The sequence below is a fragment of the Trichomycterus rosablanca genome, chromosome 10 (genome assembly GCF_030014385.1).
Source record: "Trichomycterus rosablanca isolate fTriRos1 chromosome 10, fTriRos1.hap1, whole genome shotgun sequence".
Classification (NCBI taxonomy): domain Eukaryota; kingdom Metazoa; phylum Chordata; class Actinopteri; order Siluriformes; family Trichomycteridae; genus Trichomycterus; species Trichomycterus rosablanca.
Genome location: NC_085997.1, coordinates 34,620,696 through 34,641,004, shown reverse-complemented (window position 1 = coordinate 34,641,004; position 20,309 = coordinate 34,620,696). Strand labels below are relative to the sequence as shown.

The window sequence follows — 20,309 nt, the reverse complement described above, 5'->3', positions numbered from 1 at the left end:
TTCCTCAGTTCCACTGTTATGCTTTGTGGTGGGTTCACAATGTTAGGTTCGTTCCTGTTCCAGCATGACTGTGCTTTCCGCACTTTTTATTTACTCTATTTATTAAGGATTTCAAAAACAGATTCCATCACTTCTCTACACCTTCACCTTCCGATGCATTTTTCCAGCGTCGTACCAACTTTTTGACACTATCGGCAAAAAATGTTTTTGGTTGAGCTCGTAGCCACTGATCACTGCTTTCACATCACTGCTTTCACATCATCATCACATGAAAATCTTCTTCCCCTTAAAGCTTCTTTGAGCGTCCAAAAAGGTGGAAATCAGATGGAGCTAAATCGGGACTATAAGTGTCTCTCAGTCTCTCAGACACGATCAATCACTACTCCTCCCACCCTCACCGCTTCCAACCAAAATATAAAATATAAAGCTTTTTGAAGATCACTTGTATTATGAGGGCCATAAAGACATGGTTTGACCATTTTAAGTTTTGAAATCAACCCCACTAAACACCACTGCTTCGTCCAACATCAGTGTCTGGCCTTAGAAAATCTTAAAAAATCTTTTGATGAGGGACAACACACATTAAAGGCCATGGTTTTAGAAAAGTTGTGGGTAATAGTGGTGGGCGGATTGATCCAAATATCGATAGTATCGATACCAACGTTGATAATGGTATCGGATCAATACTAGTGTGATGGGATCGATACTTTAGTTGTACTTTTTCTCCCGCTACATTCAGCACGTTTCTCCCGTTTCGTCAGAAAGTCAAGACCACGTCTGTGTACGGACACCGCTCCTCTCACATCTTACATGCTCACCTCACTCCTCCCCTCCTGCACTGCTGTGTTTTGTTGTGGTACCATCACGTTGTTATGTTGTTAAAATCCTAACAGACATCAACACATTGGTAGGATTGTACGTTTTTGAATACTTTGCAGATACAGCAATGGGGTGATTGTATGGAAATAATAGTGTAAACTATACGTACGTAAAGTACAGACGCACCTTATTCACATGCATGCGCAGTGAGGCTCTCATTCTGTGTTTTGGTGAATAAGTGCTCTTTCCTTTTGACTTTGTGCTTATAAATGTAAACAAAATAGCATTGATTTTGTATTTTAAATGAACAAGGACACATATATTAGGTCACTATTAAAATTTACAAATGTATTCACCCAGCAAAGCGTTAGCTGCTTTGTGGTAATACGCCATGATGGTAACGGTGTGAGAAAGTAAAGCACCAGAAACAAGAAATCGGACCGATTTAAACATCTGAATTTATTTACAACCCTACTGAGAGCAGCTACTTACAATGCATGTATTTATTACAATAATACACTTAAATGGCATGAAAATTTATTCAGATTTAGCAATTTGAAGATGCATCAACCTTTATTATTAAAAAGTATCGGTATCGATATCAGCGATACTGGCCCTGTATTTACTTGGTATCGATCGATGCCAAATTTTGCAACACTAGTTCATGTAGGGCGGGATGTTGGGGGTGCAAAGTTTTTGGCTCAAGGGCCACACTGGGTTTTAAAACTTGACAGACGGTTCGGGGCAGTAGCATATTAAATTATTAATAAATTATTAAACGTGAAACTTATTACCTATGAAGTAAAGTTTACCTTACCTACATTAGTTAATTTCAGTGGCAGTAGTGTTGTTAATCAACTTTTTTACCCGCGTAATTTTTACCATCGGCTTTAGCAATGGTGGGTGGCATTTGCAGTGCGCCATCTAGTGGAAACAACTGAAACGCAGGGTATCACAGGTAATGAATGCGGACTTCAGGACAATTAAACAGCCTAACGGGCCGTTATGTGACCCTCACGCCGTAGTTTGCCCACCACTGATATAGGGCACATCAGACTGGAGCGTGGACAATGTTCACAAAGCCGTCTGTGAGGCGCTAGGACTCCATATAACCACAGTAAGAGCTGTTATCTCTAAAGTACGGAATGCCAGTGCTTGTCTGACATGACTGCAAATGTCAGAACTTTCTGGACAACAGGAGCACTGATCTAACCATGTGCAAACTAATTTATTGTAAAGGAGACAGTCAGCGTATGATCCTTCCCCATATTGTTGATGAGTGTATGTGTGTGATTTTACTCACGTTGGGGTAAGACTCATCATTCTCACACCAATATACTTCTTCTTTGTAACAACTTTTCCTGTGAATTAAGTGAAAAATAAATTATTTATATTATTATATTATATTATATTATATATATATATATATATATATATATATATATATATATATATATATATATACAGTCATGTGAAAAAGTTAGGACACCCCATGAGAACCTTTGTCTTTTTGAACATATTTAAACAAATGAACATTTGTGCTTCATTTGAACAGTATTGAGAGATGGAGCTTATATAACTAAACACAAGTTGTAAAATGTAATAAACAAAAATGAAAATTTATTGTGTGGAAAAAGTAAGGACACCCTATGCCCTAATAGCTGGTGTTTCCCCCTTTGGCTGAAATAACCTCAATTACACATTTCCTATAACCATCTACCAGTCTCTGACATCGACTGGAAGAAAGTTTTCCCCACTCCTCCATGCAGAATTTCTTCAGCTGTAAGAGTTTTGATGGGTTTCTTGCATGCACAGCCCGTTTCAAATCACCCCACAGCATCTCAATAGGATTAAGATCCGGGCTTTGACTTGGCCATTCCAGAACTCTCCATTTCTTTCTTTTGAGCCATTCCTTGGTGGATTTACTGGGATGTTTTGGGTTGTTGGCATGTTGCATGGTCCACCTCCGCTTCAGCTTCAGTTTTTGGACAGATGGTCTTACATTTTTCTCAAGCACCCTCTGATACAGTGAAGAATTAATTGTGGATTCTATAATGGAGAGCTTGCCAGGCCGTGCTGCTGCAAAGCAGCCCCAAACCATGACATTTCCACCTCCAGGCTTCACAGTTGGTATGAGGTTCTTGTTCCCAAATGCTGTGTTGGGTTTGCGCCAAACATGTCTTCTGTTATTGTGCCCATATAATTCAGCTTTGGATTCATCTGTCCAAAGCACATTGTTCCAGAAGTCCTAGTCTTTGTCTAGGTGTTCTCTGGTAAACTTTAGTCTTGCCCTGATGTTTTTTTCACAGCAAGGGTTTCCTCCTTGCTCACCTCCCATGAAAATCAAACTTGTGCATTTCTTTCTGATGGTAGATGCACGTACCTTGACATCAACTGTGGCAAGAGCTACCTGTAGGTCCCGTGATGACATTGTAGGATTATTGGAGATTTCTTTACGCATCTTGTGGTCTGCTCTTGGGCTGAACTTGCTAGGACAGCCTGACCTGGCCATGTTGGCAGTTGTTTTAAATGTTCACCACATGTAAATGATTTTCCGGACAGTGGAATGGCTGATTTCTAATTGTTTTAAGATCTTTTTAAATCCCTTCCCAGACTCATATGCATTTACAACCTTCTTTCTGAAGGCCTCAGAAAGCTCTTTAGATCTCACCATGGTGATAACACTTACTTCAACAATCAGAAGCAAATCAAACTAATGTCTGAGGTTTAAATAAAACTCCAATGTCCTCTAACGATGGTCTAATCATTGCAGCTGATGTGGTGCACCGGATTCTAATTTTAGACATTTTAAGTAGTAATAAATGTGGGGGTGTCCTAACTTTTTCCTCACAATAAATTTCCATTTTTGTTCATTACATTTCACAGCTTGTGTTTAAAAGTAATTTTTTTACATTTTATTTGTTTAGTTATATAAGCTCCATCTCTCAGTACTGTTCAAATGAAGCTCAAATGTTCATATGTTTAAATATGTTCAAAAGATTATACATATAGCAGAGCTCATCAGATTTCACTAGGGAATTGAGTATATCCAAATTTGAACAATTAGAACAATATAAAAGTTGTTTTACCTTTGGCTTGTCTATCACGAGACTCCGTGAGGAATTGGCGGATCTTGTCAGATGGAATGGCGAAAGAAATCCCAGCCGTCACCTTTAGAGTATTAATTCCTATTACCTCTCCGTCCTACATACACACACACACACACACACACACACACAAATTACAATAACACCATGTCTAGAAACATACTCATTATAAGTATATAAAAACAAATATCAACAAACAAAGACAAGATCGACTGGTTCTTTGTGTTCCAAAATGTGTCCAGATGTGTCAGAGCTTGAGTGTGTTTATCTCCGGTCTGTCATAGTAGAGCAGTTTAATAGAAATCTCAACAAACCAAAGCTAGTAAATCCAGCGTTCTTCTATTTTTTTATTTGAAAGTCCACGCAAATGAAGGTGGCGATATTAAAAATATATATATATATAGTTTTATTACATATTTTGTTAGATTCAATAACACTCAATGTGATAGGGCAGTTGTAGCCTAGCGGTTAAGGTACTGGACTAGTAAGCAGAAGGTTGCTGGTTCAAACCCACCACTGCCAGGTTACCGCTTTTGGGCTATAGAGCAAGGCCCATAACCCTCAATTGCCTAGACTGTATACTGTGAGGCGCTTTGGATAAAAGCGTCTGCTAAATGCCGTAAATGTATGATTTTTAGCAGCTGGCCAAAACCTAAATAAGCTGCAGCCATGTTTTCGACAGCCATTTATTTATTAGGATTTTAACATCATGTTTTACACACTTTGGTTACACTCATGACAGGGCAGGTAGTTACTGCTTACACAACATTCATCAGTTCACAAGTTTAATGTCAAACAATCTCATGGACAATTTTGTATCGCCAATTAATTTGACTGCACGTCTTAGGACTGTGGGAGGAAATCGGAGCTCCTGGAGGAAACCCACACAGACACGGAGAGAACATGCAAACTCCACACAGGAAGGACCCGGACCGCTTGCTGTGAGGCGAGAGTGCTACCCACCGTGCCGCCCCTTGAAAGCCATTACATTACATCATTATATACATATGCATGTCATAGAAGGACAGAATGAGCTTACCAGGTTCACCAGAGGTCCTCCTGAATTTCCATACTGAAGAAAAAAACAGTTTCAGTGATATAAACAATGTAAAATCTAACATGCCAGAAAATAAAACACACATCACAGGCAACAATGTAAAACTTTAAAACTTGTAAACTAAATAGTTACCAAATAGATCTAAAAATGACCATACAGAAGTGTTTGGACTCTTCTGCTTACATTAATGATAGCGTCAGTCTGGATATAGTCCATGTCTGAGTTCCTCAGGCCGAGCTCCTTGCCTCCACGCTGGGTGGTGCTGACGATGCCCGTAGTCACCGTGTTCTGGAGAGAGAAAGGACTACCGATGGCCACCACAAACTCGCCAGGTCTCAGATCAGACGAGCTGCCCAGCAGCAGCACCGGGAGCTTCATCTGTAACGGAGAGAAAGCATCGTTTTAATTTAATTACTCGTTAGCAATATGTTTTATATATATTATATTATAGGTATTATTTAGGTAGTGGATCATTCTCAGCACTGCAGTGACACTGACATGGTGGTGGTGTGTTAGTGTGTGTTGTGCTGGTATGAGTGGATCAGATACAGCAGCGCTGCTGGAGTTTTTAAATACCGTGTCCACTCACTGTCCACTCTATTAGACACTCCTACATAGTTGGTCCACCTTGTAGATGTAAAGTCAGAGACGATCACTTATCTATTGTTGCTGTTTGAGTCGATCATCTTCTAGACCTTCATCAGTGGTCACAGGACGCTGCCCACAGGGCGCTGTTGGCGGGATATTTTTGTCTGGTGGACCATTCTCAGTCCAGCAGTGACAGTGAGGTGTTTAAAAACTCCAGCAGCGCTGCTGTATCTTATCCACTCATACCAGCACAACACACACTAACACACCACCACCATGTCAGTGTCACTGCAGTGCTGAGAATGATCCACCACCTAAATAATACCTGCTCTGTGGTGGTCCTGTGGGGGTCCTGACCATTGAAGAACAGCATGAAAGGGGGCTAACAAAGCATGCAGAGAAACAGGTGGACTACAGTCAGTAATTGTAGAACTACAAAGTGCTTCTATATGGTCAGTGGAGCTGACCTAGAAACAAGGAGGTGGTTTTAATGTTATGGCTGATCAGTGTATATTCTGGGCCGAATCCATTCAGTGATTTATAGACTAGTAGCAGCACTTTAAACTCTATTCTGTAACTAACCGGAGGGCAGAGTAGAGATTTTAGAACTGGAGTGATGTGCTCTGATCTCTGTCTTATTGGGAAGTCCAGTTAAGAGACCATTACAATAGTCCACCCTAGTGGTAATAAAAGCATGAATGAGCTTCTCTAGATCTTGTTGGGTCACCAGACCCTTGATTCTGGATATATTTTTAAGGTGATAGAAGGCGGTCTTGGGGATGGTTTTGATATGGCTGCTGAAGGTGAGATCTGAGTCTATTAGAACACCAATATTTCGGACTTAGTCTTTGGCTTTTAGAGACGGGAACTGAGGCGTTCACCGACACAAATCCTCTTCTCTTTGCTGCCAAACACAACAATCTCTGTTTTGTCCTTATTTAATTGTAGGACATTTTGGCTCATCCAGTTATTTATGTGCTCCAGACACTGACACAGTGAGTCTTTTGGGCTGTAATCGTCTGGTGAGAGAGCCAGATATATCTGTGTGTCGTCTCTGTAACTGTGGTAATCAATGTTGTTGATCTGTAGAATTTGCCCCAAAGTGAGCATATAGAGATTGAAAGAGTAGAAGTCAAAAAGTAGTAGAAAAAAATTTAATATGTAATATTACAAATGTAAAATGTAATAATGTAATATTATTTCAAGCAAAGTGCTATCAAACCCCAACATTGATGAGATATTTTACATTTACATTTTCAGCATTTAGCAGACGCCTTTATCCAAAATGACTTACAGTACAGTTACAGTATACAATCTGAGCAATTGAGGGTTAAGGGACTTGCTCAAGGGCCCAACAGCAGCAGTGGTGAGACTTGAACCAGCGACCTTTTGATTACTAGTCCAGTACCCTAACCACTAGGCTACGGCTTGCCCTGGAATCCATGATATGAAGGGAGGATGGCTAAACTTTGGACCAGCAACCCAGCCATGAAAAAACAAGCTATAAACTATAAAACCAAGTAACTTCTAGCAAATGAGCAGTGGTGAATCTGGCACAATCGCCAAGATGTTTCTCCAGGAGAGGCGGTCAACACCCATTAACCTGCGTTCCTAGTAACACAAACAAAACTGAGGAAAGAAAATGCATCTGTGTGAGTCATAATTCATTTGGGCCGCTCAGGTGGCGCAGCAGTGAAAACACACGCTGGAACCAGAGCTGGGATCTCGAATACATGGTATCGAATCTCAGCTCTGCCTTACCGGCTAAGGCTGAGCGGCCACATGAACAACGATTGGCCTGTTGTTCAGATATGGGCAGGACTAAGCCGGATGGGGTCTCTCTCTCATAACTGGTGCAATTACGACCTCTGCTGGCTGATTGATGGCGCCTGCACAGAGATGAGAAAAGAGTGCTGTCAGGATGTGTCTCTCCGTACACAACGCTGAGCTGTACTGTACTCGTCAAAGTGTAGGTGATAAGATGCATACAGCTGCTGCCCACGTGTCGGAGGGGGTGTGGGGTAGCTTCGTTCTCCTCAATCAGAGAGGGATCGGCATTGGTGGAGAGGAAGCATGATGCAATCGGGCAATTGGACGCGCTAAAGGGGAGAAAAAAGGCAGATATGAAGGGAGGATGGCTGAACACTGGACCAGCAACCCAGCCCTGAAAAAACAAGCCTACTATAAAACCAACGAGGGAACTTCTAGCAAATGAGCAGTGGTCTGGATCTGGCAAAATCGTGATGTTCTTCAGAAGAAGCCTCAACCACTGATGGCCAACACTCACATTCACCAACAAAACACCAAAAAATGCACCCGCTAAGAGTCGTAATTCATTCCTTCATCTTGAGTAATTGCTTCATACGGATTAGGGTTGACCACAAGGTTGAAATACAATCTGGTCAGTGCACTAAATCTCCTACTGTTCCTGTTTTTACATCAGATGTCCTTCCTGATGCAACATAATGTTTTTAAATCGCCGTAATCACTGTCTAAGTAGAGCGTCTAAATAATCTGCCTTATGAGTTCGATGTCTTATTAGAATCCTCTCTACTGAGGCAGCTGGTCAGGTAGGCAGCGAGGCAGCTCACTAATTCTCATACAGACCCCGCTGGAACAGGAAAGAACCTTTTCTAGCCTAAAATTAATAATTGTTCATATTGGTGTCCACATAATTTCGACCACATACACATAATTTTTTTCATCCAGACCTGGGACCAACAATGAGAGCGCACTGGCCACTCAAGGAGGATGGTCACTGCTGAGTCTGGTTCCTCTCAAGGTTTCTTCCTGTATTTTTAAGGGAGTTTTTTCTTGCCACTGTCGCCCTCGGTTTGCTCAACAGGGGTTTTTGGTCTGTTGGTCCTGGAGTCTGTAAAGTTCCTTTGAGACAATGTCTATTTTAAAAAGTGCTATACAAATAAAATTGACTTGACTTGACTGGCAAGTGTACCCCGACCCCCCCCCCCCCCGCCCCATCAAAAGAAATAGCTAATCATATCTGTGTAGCTGCCCGACTGGCTGACAACACTGAGTTTGAGTTTTGAACCCCAGATCTAACTGCAACCTAGAATAAAATGAAACATATTTAGTTTATCACTGACTATCATGTTTTAAACACTGCTTTATTGCATATAGGTCAAATATAGCAGTAAAAATGTATTCATGTGCATTTTTTACATTGTTTTAAAGAAAAATAATAGACACAAACACAAAACACACATCATGCTTTTGACCTTATCAAAGATTTAAACCTATAATAGGAGACTTGTGCAACACAATGTCTGGATTTGTTGATATTATTTGAGGAATGGCAGGTTCCTGCGCAGGACGGCAGGAGCCCAGCAGTCTTGGTCATGGTGAAGAAATGTGTCACTGGCACCTGTTGGGCACTTCTTGGACAATATTTTGCAAACAACAGGCCAAAACCAGACAGGCAAAATTTAGAATCAAAACATTCGGGAAAGTTGGCAAAGTGGAGCCTCAGTTATTCAAGCCTTCATAAGCCATTACCTCACTGGAGTGCTCAGTGCCAGGGCCACTCTGAGAACGCTCTTATTAGAGCTGGCGCCGATCTGGAGGTTTGTAATGAGCTCAAATGAAGAGTTGTTGTTTTCAAAAACTCACTATATAAGTATGTGGACACACATCTGGACTGGACTGTTTCTGTGAGAATATTCACATTTGTAAGGTCAGGTACCAACGCTGGACGACAAGGTCTGCCTCGCACAGCTGTTCGATAGGACTGAGGTCAGAACCACTAGAGTTCCTCCATGCCAATTTTCGTAAACCTTGGGTCTGTCTGAAAACCTGGTGATCTCTGTACACAGACGCATCTTACATCATCCTACACTCCTGAGAAGAGGGCATGTCTAAATACTTAGAGTCCTTAAAATGCTCCTGCTGAGGCGCCTTAATTCTGAGTGATAATCTGACTGAATAACAAGGGAGCATCTGACGCTTTCTCAGCGCTGAAGGCAATCCCAGCAGGAAAGAACCTTTTCTAGCCTAAAAGGAATAATTGTTTATATGGGTGTCCACATAATTTTGACCACAAACAGTGCTTGATATTAGGGCTATTGTGTCAGTCCATCTACTCATCATTGACCACAATCCACTGAGCTCATACAGTCCATCATGAACTCTATTAGCTAGGGATGTAACGATACACTACCCACGATGCAATGCGATTCACGATACTGGATTCACGATACAATTTTTTCCCGATTTTTTAAACAAAATTAAATAGAAGTAAAAGTAAAAAAAAGTAAAAAGTTTCCTTTTATTATTTCTCTTTAAAAATAAAATACTGTATTTGTGCTTATCTTTTATTTATCTAAATAATAAATGTCCTTTTATTTCTGAGGTAGGTACAAACTGCAAAACAATGCTGCACATTTCCCTTTTTGTGTAAAAAAAAAAACTGAAATGAAATAAATCCCACATTATATAAATAAATGAATAATACAAATAAAGAAAGTATCCTCACATTAATAAATCTGGATGGAAAATTCCGAACCTGGCAACCCTGTAGTGACGTCAACCAGGCGAGGTAAATAGCGCCAGCGCCCTCTGCTGCGAATATTGATTCATTATACATGTAAACCGATTTGAATCGTTACACATGTGAATCGATTTTCAACTGTCTTGTGGTGCATCGTTACATCCCTACTATTAGCAGATCTGATCATCATGACCCGCTGCACTCAGTGACCATGACTCCAGTCCAGGTCCTTCTAACTGTCAAAGCAAACCATTTCTCCAGGACATCTTCTCATGAATAATGAGCTAAGAACCCTGGATGGACCCAAACACTTTCAGGATGTTGACTCAGATGTGAAATGACTAATAACTCCAGGCATAAATATTAGGACCAGTCAGATCCAATCCAAACAGACAGCCGTGACCCATTTGGGTCTCCTGAACCTGGAAGGAAATGGGAACTTCACCATCCATCACCATCCATCATGGCTGGAACTTTAAACCTTTCCAGGTAAAAACATGAAGTAAGAAGAGTTCTGGACAGCAGCGTATGGTCAAAGGCTCTGACGCTGGTCCATTACGTTTATTAATGATATTTATTCCTGTGAGAGGTAAAGATTTAAAGCTAAACTGGATCTTAAACTTCTTGTCAGATCTAATAAAGCATTTAGGGGTTACATTACAATCCTACTTAGATCTGTGGGTGTCCCAAAAATTAAGAAAAACTGAAAACGACTATAGCACTGTCGACTCACTGCAAGATGGTCCTGGGTTCGATCCCCGGGCGGGGCGGTCCAAGTTCTTTCTGTGTGGAGTTTGTATGTTCTCCCCGTGTCTGCTAGGTTTCCTCTAGGAGCTCCGGTTTCCTCCCACAGTCCAAAAACATGCAGTCAGGTTAATTGGAGACACTGAATTGCCCTATAGGTGAATAGGTGTGTGTATGTGTGTGTGTCTGCCCTGCGATGGACTGGCGTCCCATCCAGGGTGTTACTGTGTGCCTTGCGCCCATTGAACAGCTGGGAAAGGCTCCAGCAACCCCCCCCCCCCCCCCCCCACCTCCCGCGACGCTAATTGGATAAATGGATAAGAAAATGAATGTACAGTGTATCACAAAAGTGAGTACACCCCTCACATTTCTGCAAATACTTTATTATATCTTTTCATGGGACAACACTATAGAACTAAAACTTGGATATAAGTTAGAGTAGTCAGTGTACAGCTTGTATAGCAGTGTAGATTTACTGTCTTCTGAAAATAACTCAACACACAGCCATTAGTGTCTAAATAGCTGGCAACATAAGTGAGTACACCCCACAGTGAACATGTCCAAATTGTGCCCAAAGTGTCAATATTTTGTGTGACCACCATTTTTATCCAGCACTGCCTTAACCCTCCTGGGCATGGAATTCACCAGAGCTGCACAGGTTGCTACTGGAATCCTCTTCCACTCCTCCATGATGACATCACGGAGTTGGTGGATGTTAGACACCTTGAACTCCTCCACCTTCCACTTGAGGATGCGCCACAGGTGCTCAATTGGGTTTAGTCCATCACCTTTACCTTCAGCTTCCTCAGCAAGGCAGTTGTCATCTTGGAGGTTGTGTTTGGGGTCGTTATCCTGTTGGAAAACTGCCATGAGGCCCAGATTTCGAAGGGAGGGGATCATGCTCTGTTTCAGAATGTCACAGTACATGTTGGAATTCATGTTTCCCTCAATGAACTGCAGCTCCCCAGTGCCAGCAACACTCATGCAGCCCAAGACCATGATGCTACCACCACCATGCTTGACTGTAGGCAAGATACAGTTGTCTTGGTACTTCTCACCAGGGCGCCGCCACACATGCTGGACACCATCTGAGCCAAACAAGTTTATCTTGGTCTCGTCAGACCACAGGGCATTCCAGTAATCCATGTTCTTGGACTGCTTGTCTTCAGCAAACTGTTTGCGGGCTTTCTTGTGCGTCAGCTTCCTTCTGGGATGACGACCATGCAGACCGAGTTGATGCAGTGTGCGGCGTATGGTCTGAGCACTGACAGGCTGACCTCCCACGTCTTCAACCTCTGCAGCAATGCTGGCAGCACTCATGTGTCTATTTTTTAAAGCCAACCTCTGGATATGACGCCGAACACGTGGACTCAACTTCTTTGGTCGACCCTGGCGAAGCCTGTTCCGAGTGGAACCTGTCCTGGAAAACCGCTGTATGACCTTGGCCACCATGATGTAGCTTAGTTTCAGGGTGTTAGCAATCTTCTTATAGCCCAGGCCATCTTTGTGGAGAGCAACAATTCTATTTCTCACATCCTCAGAGAGTTCTTTGCCATGAGGTGCCATGTTGAATATCCAGTGGCCAGTATGAGAGAATTGTACCCAAAACACCAAATTTAACAGCCCTGCTCCCCATTTACACCTGGGACCTTGACACATGACACCAGGGAGGGACAACGACACATTTGGGCACAATTTGGACATGTTCACTGTGGGGTGTACTCACTTATGTTGCCAGCTATTTAGACATTAATGGCTGTGTGTTGAGTTATTTTCAGAAGACAGTAAATCTACACTGCTATACAAGCTGTACACTGACTACTCTAAGTTATATCCAAGTTTCATGTCTATAGTGTTGTCCCATGAAAAGATATAATGAAATATTTGCAGAAATGTGAGGGGTGTACTCACTTTTGTGATACACTGTATGAATGAATGAAAAGAACTACAATTAGCACTATATGCATCCACCAATGACTAAGTAGTGTGAAGGCCTCAGAGAAGTAAATGGTGATGGGTTTACTAAGTACCTCTCTAGAGCACAAGGGGGTGTTTATTTACCAACCAGTCAGAAAATGTAAAAAAACGTCAGAAAGATTGAGGAAGGATTAAATCTGAGGACGATTTGGACAGGATGAAGTCCGTGTCAGTCTCAGGTTGGTTTCCAGCCTAAAACTTGCATGTGAATGATATCAAGTTGAGTGTCTGAACACTGGTGAGGTCGTTACTGTAAAACTAATCATGAATTCCTAGAACAAAATATCTATAAATTATGAAAAAGGATCTACTAGCAAGAGACACGGTGTTCATGCAAGGAACCTGAGACTCTCCTCACAGATATTTGGGGTTTGGGGAGGGGGGGCTAGAGCTTATCCCAGCTCTCAAGTGGGCAAGGCACACAGAAACGTCCTGGACGGAGCACCAGTCCATCGCAGGACACACACACACACACACACACACACACATCTAAAGGCAATTATTATTATCTCCACTTCACCTCATTGCACGTCTCTGGACTGTGGAAGGATCTTGGAGGAAAGGCACGCGGACACGAGGAGAACATGCAAACTCCACACAGAAAGGACCCAGACTGCCCCATCTGGGAATAGAACCCAGGACCTTCTTGCTAAGAGGCGACAGTGCTACCCACCGAGCCGCTGTGCCACCCAATATGAGATCAAATGTGAAATAAAAGGGTTCACATACTTTTTCCACTCTCACCTCACTCACTCACTTTCTTAACCGCTTATCCAATTAGGGTCACACGGGGGGAGGGGGTGGGTGGGCTGGAGCCTATCCCAGCTGTTCAATGGGCGCAAGGCACACAGTGACACCCTGGACGGGGGGTGCCGGTCCATCACAGGGCAGACACACATACACACACCTATATAGCAATTCAGTGTCTCCAATTAACCTGACTGCATGTATTTGGACTGTGGGAGGAAACCGGAGCTCCTGGAGGAAACCCAAGCAGACACGGGGAGAACATGCAAACTCCACACAGAAAGGACCCGGACCGCCCCGCCTGGGGATTGAACCCAGGAACTTCTTGCTGTGAAGTAAATTATGAAAAAGGATCTACTAGCAAGAGACACATATGGTGTCCATCCAAGACTGCTCCAAAATATCTTCTCACATATATTTGGGGTTTGGGGAAGGAGGGCTGGAGCCTATCCCAGCTTTTCAATGGGCGCAAGGCACACAGTTACACCCTGGACGGGGCGCCAGTCCATCGCAGGGCAGACACACATACACTTACCCATTCACCTATAGGGCAATTCAGTGTCTCCAATTAACCTGACTGCATGTATTTGGACTGTGGGAGGAAACCGGAGCTCCCGGAGGAAACCCACGCAGACACGGGGAGAACATGCTAACTCTACACAGAAAGGACCCAGACCGCCCCACCTGGGAATCAAACCCAGGACCTTCTTGCCACTGTTCAGCCTGATATCAGATCAAATGTAAAATAAAAGGGTTCACATACTTTTTCCAGTTTAATTTAAATACTGGGTGACCTCGGGGTGTGTCTGACATTCTACTCGACACGTTCTGAACAACTCAATGAAACACAAATGACTCCCAGATGATCTGCTGGAACCCCTTCAAGCCCACCACAAGCTGCCAAAAACAATCCAAAAATCGTTCCCCTCCTTTGTGTTTCCCAGAAACACCCTAAATCACATCTGAGCTCTGGACGCGCTCTCCAAAGTCACAGAACGTTTCTTCACTTCAAACCGGCCGTCCCGAAAGCTTTCTCACACGGGTTTCAGGTCAAGGCGGGTTGTTTTTGCCAAGTCTCATCGTGCGTCGCTGGCCAGGAAATGACGGTGTTTTCGTTAGCGACAAAATGATCGTGGGTGGAACGAGATCTGACCTCCAGGATCTGCGATCATCTCATCCATAAACACATTCCAATAACGGGAATCAGAGAGGAGCATGAAAGATTTAGTTGTTTTTTAGGAATTGTCCTTTTTGTCCTGCTATCCGATTTCCTCGAGGTCGAGGTCTGGATCTTCAAACACGTGGTGGACAAGACGGGACTCAAACAAATGTGCCCTGGAATTTTTAGGGTTACATTTCTTTTACTAAACCACAAACTTCTAAAATCCAGAATCCAGATCGTTCCTCTGCCGGGCACCGAGTCTGTGAGTCCCTCAGCCATCATTCATCACGTAAACATTCATCACAACAGGAGGAGAAGAAAACACGCCTGGTTCCTGACGTTCTGCTCCTCTGATGTTTACTTTGTGACTGTTTACCTACACGAGAGTGTGGACGGCTGGTGGAGCGCCGAGCTCTGGTCTCCAGCACGAACAAAAGGATTCAGTGTCTGCGCCCGCACTGCACAAGTACCCAGTCATGTGCCCAGTTCATACCAGAGCAGGACCAGGCCTGGATCTGCACCAACACCTCATGCCTGACCCACATCACCCTGCTAACGCTGGGTAAACATGACCCAGATTAGACAGTAGACTGATTCCTTACTCACTCACCCACTCATTTACCCACTCACTCACACACTCATCCACTTACCCACTCACTTATCTATTCACTCACTCATCTACTCACTCATCCACTCACCCACTCATTTACCCACTCACTCACACACTCATCCACTTACCCACTCACTTATCTATTCACTCACTCATCTACTCACTCATCCACTCACCCACTCATTTACCCACTCACTCACACACTCATCCACTTACCCACTTACTTATCTATTCACTCACTCATCTACTCACTCATCGACTCACCCACTCATTTACCCACTCACTCACACACTCATCCACTTACTTATCTACTCACTCACTCATCTACTCACTCATCCACTCACCCACTTACTTATCCACTCACTCACACTCATCCACTTACCCATTTACTTATCTACTCACTCACTCATCTACTCACTCATCCACTCACCCACTCATTTACCCACTCACTCACACACTCATCCACTTACCCACTTACTTATCTACTCACTCACTCATCTACTCACTCATCCACTCACCCACTTACTTATCCACTCACTCACACACTCATCCACTTACCCACTTACTTATCCACTCACTCACCAAATCACTCTCATCCACTCACTTATCTACTCACTCACTCATCCACTTACTCACCCACTCACTCATCCACTCACCCACTTACTTATTCACTCACTCACTCACCAAATCACTCTCATCCACTCACTTACTCACTAACTCACGAACTCACTCATTTACCAAACAACTCGCCCAGTCACTTACTCACCAAATCACTCTCATCCACTCACCAACTCATCCACTTACTCGTCCACTCATCCACTCACTCACCGTTACTCACTCACCAAATCACTCTCATCCACTCATTTACTCACTCAAAACTCATCCACTCACTCATTCACCCACTCACTCATCCACTCAGTCACTCACTTACTCAACCACTCACTGACCCACTCATTCATGCACTCACCAACTCATCCACTCACTCACTCATCCACTCACTCAACTATTTACCAAACCATTCACCAAACCACACTGTCACTCACTTACCTACTTATCCACTCATTCACACACTCACTCATCCACTCACTCACCCAGTCACTCACTTACCTACCCATCCACACTCACTCACCAACTCATCCACTCACTCAACCATTCACCAAACCACACACTCAGTCATTCACTTACCTACCTATCCACTCATCCACTCACTCACTCATCCACTCACTCACTCATCCACTCACTCATCCACTCATCCACACACTCACTCATCCACTCCCTCACTCATCCACTAACTCACTCACTCATCCACATACTCACTCATCCACACACTCACTCATCCACACACTCACTCATCCACACACTCACTCATCCACTCACTTACCGACCTACCAATCCACACACTCACTCATCCACTCACTCACTCATCCACACACTCACTGATCCACATACTCACTCATCCACACACTCACTCATCCACACACTCACTCATCCACTCATTCACTCATCCACACACTCACTCATCCACTCATCCACACACTCACTCATTCACCAAACCCCACACTCAGTCACTCACTTACCTACCTACCAATCCACACACTCACTCACTTACCAACTCATCCACTCACTCAGCCATTCACCAAACCACACACTAAGTCACTCATCTACTCATCCACTCACTCACTCATCCACTCACTCACCCAGTCACTCACTTACCTACCCATCCACACACTCACTCACCAACTCATCCACTCACTCAACCATTCACCAAACCACACACTCAGTCATTCACTTACCTACCTATCCACTCATCCACTCACTCACTCATCCACTCACTCACTCATCCACTCACTCACTCATCCACTCACTCACTCATCCACTCACTCACTCACTCATCCACTCATCCACACACTCACTCATCCACTCCCTCACTCATCCACTAACTCACTCACTCATCCACATACTCACTCATCCACACACTCACTCATCCACACACTCACTCATCCACACACTCACTCATCCACTCACTTACCGACCTACCAATCCACACACTCACTCATCCACTCACTCACTCATCCACACACTCACTGATCCACATACTCACTCATCCACACACTCACTCATCCACACACTCACTCATCCACTCATTCACTCATCCACACACTCACTCATCCACTCACTCACTCATCCACACACTCACTCATTCACCAAACCCCACACTCAGTCACTCACTTACCTACCTACCAATCCACACACTCACTCACTTACCAACTCATCCACTCACTCAGCCATTCACCAAACCACACACTAAGTCACTCATCTACTCATCCACTCACTCACTCACTCACTTATCCACTCACTCAACCATTCACCAAACCACACACTCACTTATTTACCCATCCGCTCATCCATACACACACTAGAAAACAATAGTATCAAGTGACTAATAGCTCTGCATTGCATTCTGGGATGCATTGCTCCACTCTTAGTTGATTATTTCATATAAAAGCAACCCTATTAAACACCTATAGGATGAATTTAAGTTGTAGGAGCTGTCTGCAAGTCAGATCTTTTCGTCAGACACTACAGTACTCAAATAATCAAGTAACCAGGCACAAATTCCAGCAGACACATTCCACAAAATATTATGGAGAGCCTTTCCAGAAAGATAAAGGCAGCACTAGCAGCAAAAGGATTGCCATGTGGTCAGAGGAGCAGATTTTGGGTGAGAAGATCAGTGCACGTGGTCAGAAGAGCAGATTTTGTTTTGTAGGAAGCAGCCATTGATTGGTCAGTGTAGGAGTGAGGTGACTTATTGTGGGAACGGAATGATTGGTCAGTGTAGGAGCTGAGTGATTGGTCAGTGTGTGGGCAGATGAACGGAGATCTCAATGCCGTGCACAATTCAGCAGCCCACGCGTGACTGATGAGGTTCCAGGCCGTCCGGAACTGAAGTCATATTCCACAATAAAGAGTCTTTGTGAGAGATGACTGGGCTTTTGTGACAGGGTGGCATGATGTTGAGGGGTTGAGGGTTCAGGGGGTTGGTGGGCAAGTGCTCAGAACATGATGGATCTGCAGAAACAAATCCATCCAGCGCAAAACTTAAAATAAAAAAGTTACAATTTTTCTTTCTAAAACGTTCATCAGGTTAAGTAGATATGTGTGAGATTCCGACATGTTCGCAAACTTTTTCTTGAATCGTCAGCAAGGCTGGAAAAAGTATGTGAACCCTGGCACTTATTACCTGCTAGATGCCCCTTCAAGTGCAACAACCTTTTCTGTAGCGGCTCATCAGACTTGTACAACAGTGAGGAGGAATTTCACACAATTCTGGGAGTTCTTGCACAAACAGGCCCTGCAGGTCGCACCACACCATCAAGACTGGGTCCGATTTTATACTAAGCTTCAGGTCACCCAGCGCTACCCTGATTGTAATGTTCTACTCACATACAGGTTAACAATCAATGCACCCCCCACCATACTTTACAGCTGGGATTAGGTTTTGATGTTTAACGCAGCGTGGAACATCAATGAATTTTCATCATTGTCCGTGGATTATTTACATGCTTGTACGCAAAGGATACTTTATCAAGTTTTGAAGATTTCTAAAGAGCAGTTGTAGCCAGGTGGTTAAGGGACTGGACTAGTAATCAAAAGGTCTCTGGTTTAAGGCCCATCACTGCCAGGTTGCCACTGTTGGGCCCTTGAGCAAGTCCCTTAACCCTCAGTTGCTTAGAAAACTGTAGAATAGAACGCCTTTATCTGTCATATATACATATACAGACGTACAGTACAACAAAATTCTTTCTTCGCATATCCCGGCTTGTTTGGAAGCTGGGGTCAGAGCGCAGGGTCAGCCATCATAACGGCGCCCCTAGAGCAGACAGGGTTAAGGGCCTCGCTCAAGGTCGCAACAGTGGCTGCATGGCAGAGTTGGAATTCAAACTCTCAACCTTTCAGTTGATAGTCCAAAGCTCTACCCACAAGGCTAACACTGTCCTCTGTACTGTCAATGTACTGTTTAATGTGGACAATATACTGTCCTAGTACTGTAAGTCACTTTGGATAAAAGCATCTGCTAAATACTGAAACTGTAAATCTTTTACTGGGTTCCTCTGGTTTTACTGGTGCTTTTGGTATGATATTTGCAGGATGCCCAGTTTTTGTGTGTAGGCTTATTGTAGGCTCGAGTGTCTAGTTACTCTATTGTTCTTCTAAGCTTCTTTAAAATTTAGTTTGACTGATATATGGTCATGGGGCAGCACTGTCGCCACACAGCAAGAAGGTCCTGGGTTCGACCCCCAGACGGGGCAGTCCGGGTCCTTTCAGTGCGGAGTTAGCATGTTCTCCCCGTGTCTGTGTGGGTTTCCTCCGGGAGCTCCGGTTTCCTCCCACTGTCCAAAAACATGCAGTCAGGTTAATTGGAGACACTGAATTGCCCTATAGGTGAATGAGTGTGTGTATGTGTGTGTGTGTCTGCCCTGCGATGGACTGGCACCCCGTCCAGGGTGTTACTGTGTGCCTTGCGCCCATTGAAAAGCTGGGATAGGCTCCAGCACCCCCCACGACCCTAGTTGGATAAGCAGTTAAGAAAGTGAGTGAGAGTGAGTGAGTGAATTGCCCTATAAGTGAATGGGTGTGTGTATGTACAGTGTATCACAAAAGTGAGTACACCCCTCACATTTCTGCAGATATTTAAGTATATCTTTTCATGGGACAACACTGACAAAATGACACTTTGACACAATGAAAAGTAGTCTGTGTGCAGCTTATATAACAGTGTAAATTTATTCTTCCCTCAAAATAACTCAATATACAGCCATTAATGTCTAAACCACCGGCAACAAAAGTGAGTACACCCCTTAGTGAAAGTTCCTGAAGTGTCAATATTTTGTGTGGCCACCATTATTTCCCAGAACTGCCTTAACTCTCCTGGGCATGGAGTTTACCAGAGCTTCACAGGTTGCCACTGGAATGCTTTTCCACTCCTCCAT

The 20,309-nt window shown here is 43.7% G+C and overlaps 1 protein-coding gene across 1 annotated transcript in view; it reads right to left on the bottom strand.

Moving 5' to 3' along the window:
- htra1b (HtrA serine peptidase 1b) overlaps window positions 1–20,309 on the bottom strand; it is a 43,612-nt gene that overhangs the window by 1,571 nt on the left and 21,732 nt on the right. Inside the window, exons 4-7 of the mRNA XM_063003217.1 lie at window positions 5,167–5,361; window positions 4,966–4,998; window positions 3,909–4,023; window positions 2,123–2,180 (exon numbers count right to left, since the gene is read on the bottom strand). Of these exons, the coding sequence (XP_062859287.1) occupies window positions 2,123–2,180; window positions 3,909–4,023; window positions 4,966–4,998; window positions 5,167–5,361 (401 nt within the window). The remainder of the gene's footprint in view (window positions 1–2,122; window positions 2,181–3,908; window positions 4,024–4,965; window positions 4,999–5,166; window positions 5,362–20,309) is intronic.